At 29.5% G+C, this 11628-nt stretch overlaps 1 protein-coding gene across 3 annotated transcripts; it reads right to left on the reverse strand.

Moving 5' to 3' along the window:
* Positions 1 to 5703: 5703 nt before the first annotated feature.
* On the reverse strand, positions 5704 to 9709 carry LOC100796301 (nogo-B receptor-like). 3 transcript variants are annotated; one of them, NR_183195.1, is made up of 9 exons: positions 9553 to 9709; positions 9302 to 9354; positions 8776 to 8834; positions 8564 to 8689; positions 8416 to 8477; positions 7447 to 7647; positions 7265 to 7361; positions 6518 to 6600; positions 5704 to 6232 (listed from the first exon to the last, which is right to left on the reverse strand). NR_183195.1 is itself a non-coding variant. In NM_001255523.3 (8 exons), exons 2-8 carry the CDS (start codon positions 9347 to 9349, stop codon positions 6225 to 6227), a joined length of 765 nt encoding a protein of 254 aa, NP_001242452.2. In that variant the 5' UTR covers positions 9350 to 9354; positions 9553 to 9709; the 3' UTR covers positions 5704 to 6224. The 3 variants fall into 3 exon arrangements, 2 of the variants coding, with proteins under 2 accessions (NP_001242452.2, NP_001401919.1); NM_001255523.3 differs by having other exon boundaries at positions 7447 to 7642; positions 8564 to 8834; NM_001414990.1 differs by lacking the exon at positions 9302 to 9354 and having other exon boundaries at positions 7447 to 7642; positions 8564 to 8844.
* Positions 9710 to 11628: the final 1919 nt, after the last annotated feature.

Consider the following 11628-nt stretch of genomic DNA (forward strand, 5'->3'; position numbering starts at 1 on the left):
CAGACTAGTAGAGGGCAATGGATTTCTGATTCCACGTATATGGTGAGTGGGATTAAAATCAAAATCAAAATCAAAACGGCAAAAAACTCATCAATCATATTATTTAGGCAACGCGACAACGCACACGTACGTACCTATCATTCTGAAGTGGGAAGCAAAATGAGGGCATGTTGTTTATCATCAGCTTCTCCCTCCTTAAATTAAGATTCTTAATTTTCCCATGCCAGCATCTTTCTCTTCACTTTTCAGCGCTTATTTGGCTTCAGCAGTTCCATTAATTAATGTTTCGTTGTTAATTCAATATTACATATATAGTACTTTTGTGAAGTAGCTCGATCTGTATAAAGTTAAATGCATTTTATATATATCGTGACGCTGGCTAGCTTAATGTTGATGATATAGGTCCAAGTCAATGAGAACTTAATTTCCAAAGATTTTCTTTAGTGGTTTAAGATACGGATAGAATTCTAAGATTGTTCATATATACATAGTAGCACTTAGAACTTCGGATAGAAACAAAGGCAATCAATTTAGATTTTTGTTTATGAGAAAAGGGGGGGTCCTTATAACGAGAGAGATTAATTAATGCAAGCCATTGCATTGGTTCGACCCCCACTCACTTTTCTTTTTTGAAATTTATATAAGTGGAGGGGGACCAGTAATATCCATGAATAGTGCAATTTAATTTGTTGAATATTAAGAACATCGCTTACGACAAATATATGCAGCTGAAATAGTAAAGAAATAAAGAGAATGCGATCATCAAACCTTCTGTTTGTGCATATATAACAGGTATATATTGCTGAAGAATTTAAAAGGCATATATTCGATGATGAAAGTGATCTATGCATGGAGAGATATTGTATTTGTACGAAAATTTTATATGAAAAAACATGTAAGTATGTGTAACAAAAAGTTAGAGAAGGAAAAAAATAAGATAAAATTATAATGTTATAAAATATTTATTGTAGAAAATAACTTGTTAGTGTTTGCTTGCGAAAGAATTAGGTTAAGGTTAAACTTAATCAGAGTTAACGCAAAAACAACATAAGAGTTGCTTTAACAGAAAAAATATTGGTCCAAGGTTATTTGAACGAACGTGACCCTCTTACTTTTCAAAATTTGAATTGCTTTGATTTTAATTTTTTTTATTTTTCAAATATTTTATTTGGATAAATTAATTTAAATTTCTTTCATTTTAAATTTTTTGTTTGGATAGGACAATTCAATTTTCTCCATATGCAAAATTTTAATTTTATATTTTAAATAGATGAAATTTTAATATTAAACTTTATAGAAAATAAACACAATCTAATTTTGAAATATTAATTAAAAAATATTTTCAATTTTTAATAATTTATAAATACAAAATATTGATAATTTTAATTAGGGTTATTTTGCCTGACCACAACCAGTGATGTTTTTAAACCGACATCAACCAATGTTATTTTTCGGTCGATATCAAATATAATTTTTTTGGTCAAAGTATGCCAGGAATATTTGTCAGCTGACATCAGTCAGAGCTATTTTTTGGCTAACGTTGGTTGAGTCTATTTTTCAGTCGATGTTGACTAGATTTTTTTTATCAACATCGATTAGGGTTTGTTTGGCCGACACCGGCTAGGGTCTTTTTGAACGACATTGACCAAGACTATTTTTAGCCAACGTCGACCTAAAAAATCCTAACAGACGATGATAAAAAAATCTATCCAATATCGGCTAAAAATAGCTTGGTCGATGCCGACCAATAGAACCCACCCGATGTCGGCTGAAAAACATCATTGGTCAACGTTGGCCAACAAATCCCTAGTCAAAGTTGGCTAAAAAATAGCCTTGACCAATGTCGGACAAAAAATCCTACCCAACATCGGCTATAAAATAACCTTAACTGATGTTTGCTAAAAAATACATTTGATCGATGTCAACCGAAAAAACTTTAGTGGATGTCGACTGTAAGAATCTAGTCGATGACAACTAAAAATAGTCATGCCCGATGTCAGTCAAAAATACCTAGCTGGTGTTAACAGAAAAAACCTTAGTCAACATCAACCAAAAAACCTAGCTGATGTGGTTAAGAAATAGTTGTGGCTGATGTTAGTCAGAAAATCCTAGTCGATGTCAGCAAAAAAATCCTAATCGACGTTGACTAAGAAAATCTAGTTGACATAAGGCAAAAACCCTAGCTAACATCGGCTAAAAAATAACTCTAGCCGATATTGACTAAAAAATAACTTTGGTTGATGTTGGCTGGAAAAACTTACCTGACGTCAACAGAAAAATCCTAATAGGTGTCTATTCAAAAGTTAGTCATGATCGATGTTAGTAGAAAAAATCTACCAAACGTCGGCAAAAAAAATCATTGGTCAACATCAACTGAAAAAACCTAGATGACAATGATAAAAAAAAAATTTTGACAGACGTTAGCAAAAATTTCTCATGACAAACATCAATGAGAAAATAACCCTAATCAACATCATCTAAAAAAAAATCTTAGTTGATATCGGCAAAAAATAGCTTTAGATGACATCATACAAAAAAATTATGACAGAAAAAACCTCGACCAACATTAGTGATAAACAACTTATATCGATATCGACCGTAAAAACTTTGATCGATCACCCGCAGTTGTGAGTGTTGGGCGAGAAATAGTCACGAGCAAGAACGTGAGTTAGAGTGAGCATCTCAAAAAAAGAAAATTCAAATTCTATATTTTTGTAGAAAATTTGAAATCTCACTGTTTTAATCAATTAAAATTATTTATAAAAATAACAAAAATTAAATCTCATTTCAAATACTCTATTTAAACAAGTTATTTTATTATAAATCATTTTAAATTTATTGAAAAAACAAATTTCCTATTAAATTGCTATATTCAAACACATTATTATAGACCATGAAATGTCACTCAACGGGATTGTTGTGTGAGTGAGGGCATAAAATAAAAGACGTGAAACTCGGTAGTGCAAGCAGAGACGTGGGTCCCACACAGAGGGCATAGAACTTGGCAGCATACGGCGAATCATTGGAATGGTACCTTCATAAATTAATAAGAAAATGGCATGACAAGGAGAGTCCTATGCAAAAATTAAAGCACTTCACCATACAAAAAATCGCCCGCCCTAGTCCAATTTTAATAACTATACCCAAATTCAACATGAGTTAAATACTAATAATAATAACACTCAATTATACTTTTGCTAGTTTTTTTTAATTAACTCAGTTTATGTATCTATTGACATTGGCAGGAGGCATGAAGATTAAGTACTTATTTCACGTGATACTGAAATTTACTTAAGATATTTTTTCAACAAATACATTTTTATACGCTTCAACCTCAGAATAAATTCCTAGCTACATACTTAATGCTGAGATTTTCTTGTCATTACTTATGCTTTAATTTATATTATATGAAGTTTAAAATTCTCAATTTTTTTCTTAGCCAGCTTAACTTAAAAAAAAACTTTTAAACTTTTTTTTAGGGAAAACTTTTAGGCTATATATATTACTCCTAATAATACTTTGGCTACTTTTTGAGATCGGACCAAAGTTAGTCGTGGTTTTATAGTATGGTTTTTTAGATTAAAAATATTTTTTTTACCTGAATAATTACCACTGATATTTTATTGCATGGATTATTAATAATTTTATATCATACTCCAACTTTGATTAGAGAAAAAATAGTAACGTTTGTTTTGTCTCTAATGTAGTTCTCAAGAACTGATCTGCTAGGCTGCTCCTAACTATACCAGTCTCCACATTTCACTACATTTATTTATTAGTTTTTTCAAATTGCCTGCAGAGTTAGCATTAAATATTATTTATATAAAATCCATTTTTTCTGTTAAGAGCATTTTTAACGGTGTTGATATAAGCAATCCAATTTATGTTATCTTAATCTTGAGCAACTTAATTTATTTTCTCTCCAATCGATATTTTTATTAATAAATTGTTTAACTCATAAATATTTGATTTCTTTCTCCTATATTTAATACAAAAGTTAAACAACTCATAAACAACAATTACTTACATAAATAATTTTTACTAATTTTAAAAAATTCAAAATCACAAGCGATACATCAAAATAATATTTTTGTTAAGCAACTTCATTGGAGATATTCTAAGATAATGTGTACTTTTTTTTAAATGGTAGCTATCATTAATTCAAATTTCTAGATAGTTTCTTTTTAGAGTAAATATTCGATTAATTCTTTGCAAGCACAATTTTTATTTTAGTTCTTGATTTAGTTCTCAAAATATTTACAGTTCATGAAAAGCCCATTTATTTTAATCTATAAAATATGAAAAAACAAGGTAAAAATATATAAATATTTTTTTTAATTAGAGATTAATTGAAGACTTCAAATTTAAAAACTAAAAAAATAAACCAACACTTCATATTAAATAACCTAGTAACCCATTAGGGTCAACTTAATGATGAAAAATTTGGATATTATATATAGATCATAGGTTCTAACTTAAATGCGATCTTTAAAAAAAAATCATCAGAGCAATCATACATTCTATTTTGGAAAGTAAGAGAAAGAAAAGGAAGAAACAACAAATGTAATAAATAATGTGATGAAGGGTAAAAAAGATGAAAAAAGAGAGCGAGTATGATAAACATTTTTCTTGTTAAATTGGAATTTACTCATTCCTTTTTTAAGAAACCGTACATAACTATGCAATGACAATTGACACACATTAGTTTTCTTTTCTCTTTAATTATTTATAAAAGAGAAAAGAAAATATTAGGTACTTTGAAAATTATTGGGGGATGAAACTTCTTATCAATTACTTCAAAAAAGAAGCAGGAGCCTCTGGATTACAATCTTATCGTACATAGGGCACATGGGTTTTCAGCAAGAGTTGGGCCACAATTTGTGTGCAACAATTCTGGTCATGTGAATCTAGACTTCAATTTTCAGTGTCTCCAGCTTGCACGAGGGAGTTCTAATTTTTCACTGTACTGTGAGAATCCTCATTTTGAGGATGGACTGATGATCACGAATTGAAAATTCAGGTGTCAGAGTACATTTTTCTGCAAACTTGTTTAGTCTGCATACCAATTAGAACTGACATATAAGACTTGGACTCATAAGACAATAATCATACGTTATTTCAAAAATAGCACTATATTATGACCTTAGAAAGTAGAAAACCAGTATCCATCGTCCATCAAGATTGAAACGATTTTAGTGAAATACACAAACACAAACAATGAGTCTCGTAAACAAAAAAAAAAAAATATTAGTTTTTATAAAAAAAAAATATGTTGTCTATTGGATTCATTTTTACCTAATTTTTAGTATGTTTATTATTTTTTATTCAAACATTAGTTAAATTTTATAATTTTTATGTAAGTGAATTTAATAAACTAATTTTTATATCCCGAATTAATAAAAAAGGTTTAAAATAATCACATCCTAAAATAAAAAATGATCAATATTTCAAAAGGATCATTTTAACTCAGCTTAAAACATAAAAATTTAAATTAAAACTTCTAAAACATAAAAGATTAAATTAAATAAAAACTAAGACATAAATAACTAAACATGTAATTTAGCCTTTCAAAAACTATACCATGTTGTCCACTTCAACCATTATCTCCAAAAAAAATCAAAAAAAAAATCAGCACACTTAGAACCGATGAGAGTTGACCAAATCGGTGTAAAAATTGATTTAAATAAATATTTTCATTTTTTTAATATTTTTATCTTTTTAGTTTAATATAAAATAATTATAGATCAATAAAAAACAAAATTAAAAATTATCCATAGATATTAATTATTTTGTCAATTATTATTTATTCAATATAAAACACATAATTTACTAATTTATATTGACTTATAATATTGATTCAACGGAGGATCATGTCTAGACAAAATCTGGCTGCTGGCTTTGATATAACTGGGAGGAGGAATTTATCCGCCATACGAATCTCCCGTTGTGGTGGTGGCGGCATCAAATAAAAATCCACCTTTTAAATTACCAGATCAATCCACCTTTTAAATTACCAGATCTTAAAAAAAAAAAAAATTAACAGTTGGTACAACCCGGTCATGACGTGCAATTCTATCTCTCATGCATGATGATTGACACATTTAGAGTAAGTAAAACCACTAGTGAGAAAGCCCTTTTTCCACAAATATATTTAGCTAGATATTTTTCTATTCTTCACGCCTATGCTTTGTGCTTGTGCATTTAACTACCTCCAAATTCCTTTTCTACGTACCTGTCAGCAATCCGACAAAACAAGAATGAATGAATGAAAACAAATTGCAATAATCTATAGATAATGCATAACTCTACTTATTTTGCCCATCGCTCAATATATGGTACTTTTTGTTTGTTTTATTTCTTCCTGAGAGCTAGGATCCAGTTTTAGGCTAACCTGACATGATTTAGCCAATTAATAGAGATGCAAAATGCAGTAGTAAAAATAACTAGAAAATTTACCAATTTATTGGGGGTCAAACCATGGCAGACCAGTAAATGACTCGGTAAAGAGAATACTTACCATAATTTTGGTGCACTTTCGTGAAGTTGTAAATGGCTTTCATTAAGGAACCATATCTCAAGAAGTTCAATGATCCCATGTGTCTGTAAAAGCCCACAAATATCAGTCAGAATCTATTCAAAGGGGGGAAAACAGAAAAAAGAAACTGTGTACAAAATGGAACTTCTTACTCGGGGCTGTTGGTTTGAGTGTTTCTAAGAAAATGTCTTTTTAATTAAAAATATATAATAAGAACTATGGATTTAAACCATTAAACCATAAATGTATATAGCTTTTTAAGTGATTACGTGATGACTAGCTAACTTGTAAATTGATCATTCATGTATGGTTGTATGGCCTATATATATACATAGGGGCCAAATCAAGTGAAAATTATAAACAAGCAGGCCCTCAAATCACATACCATAACCTATGCATTGCAAGGAAGTTCACAAAGAAATATTAACTTTTAAGGCTTAATGTCTCTGCAATAGAACTATGGTGCAGCCAGTCAGCCACTACTATACCACAGATTTACTGCTGGAGAAAGAAAATATAACAGGAGGAATATAGAGCAAATAGGGAGAAGGTAAATCGGATCCAAATATATTCACCAACCACTTGAGATTTAAACTAAATTTCATATACAAGAACTTATATTTCAGCTAAATCATCAACAGACTATACACAAGCATAGTTCCACTTCAAGTGAAATTTTATTACTGCACTGTTCTAATCATAAATAATAGTTTCCTAGAAAGAACTTACATGATCTCTGTGTAACGAAGTCTCCATGCAGGAAAACCAAGATGGCTCCTCACAGGTCCATAAACCAGTAAAAGGTCAGGCTCAGGACCTTTGCTACCTGATAATAATGATAACTGATAAGTACTTTCTTGTAAAAGACAATTAACTCTTAAACTATTAGTAGGTTTAGAAAGTAAACATACCAACAATTTGCAATGCTTCATTCAATTGAGGTTCTAACAAGATTAGATCTAGTTCTCCACCCAATTTATGTCGTTTCAAGTGCTCCACAAAAATCAAGTTAGCTGCTTTGGCCACTGCCTCCTTCCCATCCGCATAAGAAAGAAATTCTAAAGTCATGTGATCTGGATCATGGAGTGCGACAACTTCATTAACTTCCTGCACTGAGTTAATGCTAGATCAGATCAAACATGTGACATAACAGCATTATTTATGCTAGACAGAAATGGCATCTGACTGAGCCATTTATGATCCATATCTAATGCATTTTTTGGATGTGGAAAGAAAATACAAAGAAAACAAACGAAGAAAATATAAACAGTTTTCTTATTATTGGAAGAAGAAAAGGAAAAACAAGTGTGGATCTGGTACAAAGTCTGTTCTCTCCTTTTTCACCTCATTTGTAGACAAAAAATTCTAGTGGGCTCAAAGGTACTATTCTCATGCCTATTTTCTGTCTCTCCTATTCCCAACCTACCATCCAAATATGAAATACCTAAATATAAAATAACTTTCTAGTGTGGCCTCAATTTCTTCCTTTTGCTTTTCTCTCCATTAATTTTGACTATATCATAATTGTGCATTAAGTCTAGAATCAAGATTAGAGAGCCACGTAGCTTATATAATATAACAAGAAGCATGTATTTCATCTTATCAATAATTTCTTAGATAATAGTCAAATACTATAGGTAAGCCCCACCTTTACGAACTTTTCATGCATAAAACCAATTTAATCTAGGACACATCATCTCCCAGAATCTAAATAAAGGATCAGTCAAAATAAAATGAGGCAAAGGTAGAAATACCCAAACTGGTTAATATGGCAAATGTATAAGACTAGTCACAGGAAGTTTTAAATCATAAACCAGGAAACAAATTTATTAATATATATTAAGAAAGAAGCAATCTGCTGGGAAAGAATTATATGGTACCTCAATGGATTTTGCATTCTTCAATTCTTTAAAGATGGTTTCCTTAGACTTCTTCAATACTCCTAGAATGAAGAGTTCAAGGAAAATACTATTACATGGCCTGAGCAAAAGAAACTTTAACATCACTTATTCTCTAAACCTTTCATACCATTCATGTCATAGAGGCACACATTCTTTACACCAATAATGTCCAGCCACTGCAAAAGTTTAACAACTCTGGAAATCTGATAAGCTTCTTCACTTTCTATGACAATGGCAAGGTAGCGAACCTTTCCTGAATGAAGAGACTTGTATTTCTTTAATACTCCACAAGAGATGAAATAGCTTTCAAACAAATTACCCACGACTGATATGAAATACCATGCGCTGAGAATTATTCGCAGAAAGTACCATAGCAGTTGAAGCCCGAGATTTCCAATCTGTACAAACCTTAAAACCCACAATGAATGGACTTTAAATTTTAGGTTGAATGGAAAAGTATATTTTTCAGTTGCATAGACTAACCATTTAAGTTAAATCTCATTGAGTTCAACAATATATAGATCAAACATGAAGCAACAATAACATGCATTTAGATTGGAACCTTGATACACTAGCGTGGACCCTGTTAACAGAATCAAGTTATATTGAAAAATTTCATAAGCATAATTTATTTATCTTACAGAATAGGTAATTTATTGAGTTAATATTACCAGTTAGTTACACGCATTTGGATATAGATTACCAGTTTATTAAAGAATAGGTATGGTCTAAAAATGTGTCTATGACAGCATGATATTTGAATTGAGAGAAATAAAGAGCTTAAATTCAAAGAACATCAAATTTCGGGCAAACAGATCTGACTCAAGGCCAAGGCAAGTAAGGATATGAAAAACTGAAGACTTACAGTAACAATACAACGAGAGAACTTGTGAGCTAAATCTCTAAAATCCATTGATCCTAAAAGTATGAAAAAGAGAAAATCAAATAACCAAACACGAAACTGGTAGTGGTAATAATATAATTAGTAATTAATAATTGCTGTAATCAAACTGAGAAACGGAAGAAGACGAAAGCCAAATCGCCACGGCATCAACGAATACAACCAAAGCCAAATAGAATAGGTCATGATTTAAGAGCAGAGTGAGAGAATCGCACCTAAAAGAGAACCAAAGATACAAAATCATTTAATCTGCAACGCGAACCAAGAGATTAGAGAGAACAAAAACAAAACGAGTAAGACTCTCAGAAACTTTGTCACTTGAGACGTTCGTTGTGAGATGAAAGAGACACTGCAATGTATTTGGTCTGCAGCACTTTAATTAAAATGAAAAAATATTACTTATAAATTATTTCTAGGAGGTCGTATATAGTATTAAACAAAAGTTGAAACTTAAAACATACAGTATTCAATATTTTCTTTATTTAATAAATATAATAATTAATAGAAAAGTTATAGGAAAATTTAGAATTATTCATTTTAAACTTGGCAGTTATTTTAGCTGGGGTTTTATTTCAACAGATTCGTTTGATTTTTTTAATATTTACACGTCCTCACTTAGCATCATGTATTTATAATTCAATCTTATTATTTATGCTTTTACATAATTATTTGATGCGATATGTCATGCAAAACGTGCTTAGTATCATTTCTCGTGAAATAGATATTGATTAACTTTAAATTAGAGTCGACAAAATGGATTTCGATCCATGGGCCACACTTAATCCGTGGGTTAGGTGGGTTCAACCTGTGAGTTGGTGGGTCAGTCCGTCAACTCATTAAATTTAAATAATATATTATTTTATTTTATTATTATTATAAATTTATAATTGTTAAGAAATTAAATTTTTATTTTATTATTAGTATTATTATTATTATTATTAATTAAACAGGTGTTATCTTCAAACATATTTAAGTCTATCGAAAATTTCTATGATTTGATCCTTATGTGTATAAATTAAAAAGAAAATAGTAAATATAAATTTATAATTATTTAAATTTAAATTCATTAAACTTTTGCATTATAAAATGTTTATAAAATAATTTTTTTATTTTATAATTTATTATAAATAATTCATTATTAATGAAATTTGTAAGTATTATGAATATCTTTTAAAATTAAACATATTGATGATCAATCTTTTCATGGGATTATCATCATAAAATAGAATATATCAAATATTATGATTTATTAAATTAACTTATCATATATTTTCTTATCACCTGTATATTTCATATTTATTAATATTTAAATAAGTAAAAAGAGTAAAATATAAAATAATTAACTTAACTTTGAAATCATTAAATATATGAGTATAGTTTTATAACATATAATCATAATAATTATTCTTAAAATAATCATAACAATAATGTAAGTAAATTTCACATTTATATAATTTCTCACTCACATAATCAATCTGAAGTAATGGGTAAAAGCATAACAATAATTGTTCTTAAAATAATCATAACAATAATGTGTGTTGTTTTATTTATTTGACTTATTAATAATTGTTCATTTTTTATTTTTGTAACGGTGATGTTGAGAAAAAAAAAAAAAGAGGAAGTTATTCTGGATTTCACAGTCCATAACTCTAATGTTTAATCTCAATAGTTTAAAAATTTATTTTTGATGGCATTTAAATTTTAATTATCTTAATGTTGAAAGTTTATTTTAAAGACTTCAATCACTTTAATACTAAATGTTTGTACTTGATTTAGTTTGATTTTTATATTGAATTTTATTTTAAGTTGTTTGGAATAATTTTTTTTTTACAAAAAAAGGCAAAAAAGTGGGTCAGCCCGCATAACCCACCAACCCGTGGTGGGTCGGACTGGACTGACATTTTGTTAACTCACATAAAAGTGGACCGAGTTAGACTAGCCCACTTTTAGTTCAACCTATTGCGGGCCAGCCCACGTGAACCGAACTGACCCGTTTTGACAACTCTAATTTTCCGGAAAATTGTACAAACCTTTCTTAAACGATATTTATACTTTATTTATAGTTTGTAAAGAATATATTAATGTCTTATGAGACAGTTGGCGTGCTCAATTTCACATTTTGAATGAATTTTTTATGTTTCAGGATAGCTGTTTAAAATTATGACTTTCTTCGTTTATATATAATCCGAACATCAATCTCTCTAAACATGAAGAAACAACAAGTACTTTAATTAGTAGTAGATGGTAAAAGAATTAAGAATTTGGAGGCACACGATATAGTTTTGCCTCTG

Source organism: Glycine max, chromosome 1 (genome assembly GCF_000004515.6).
Source record: "Glycine max cultivar Williams 82 chromosome 1, Glycine_max_v4.0, whole genome shotgun sequence".
Lineage (NCBI taxonomy): Eukaryota > Viridiplantae > Streptophyta > Magnoliopsida > Fabales > Fabaceae > Glycine > Glycine max.

Bases quoted from the DNA above. Each gene is read 5' to 3' on its own strand.
- LOC100796301 (NM_001255523.3), bottom strand. From the start codon at position 9,349: ATGGATTTTAGAGATTTAGCTCACAAGTTCTCTCGTTGTATTGTTACT. The intron at 7,643-8,415 runs GTACCATATAAT...AACTCAGTGCAG, and splicing joins AGAATGCAAAATCCATTGAG to GAAGTTAATGAAGTTGTCGC. The intron at 7,362-7,446 runs GTATGTTTACTT...CATTATTATCAG, and splicing joins TGAAGCATTGCAAATTGTTG to GTAGCAAAGGTCCTGAGCCT.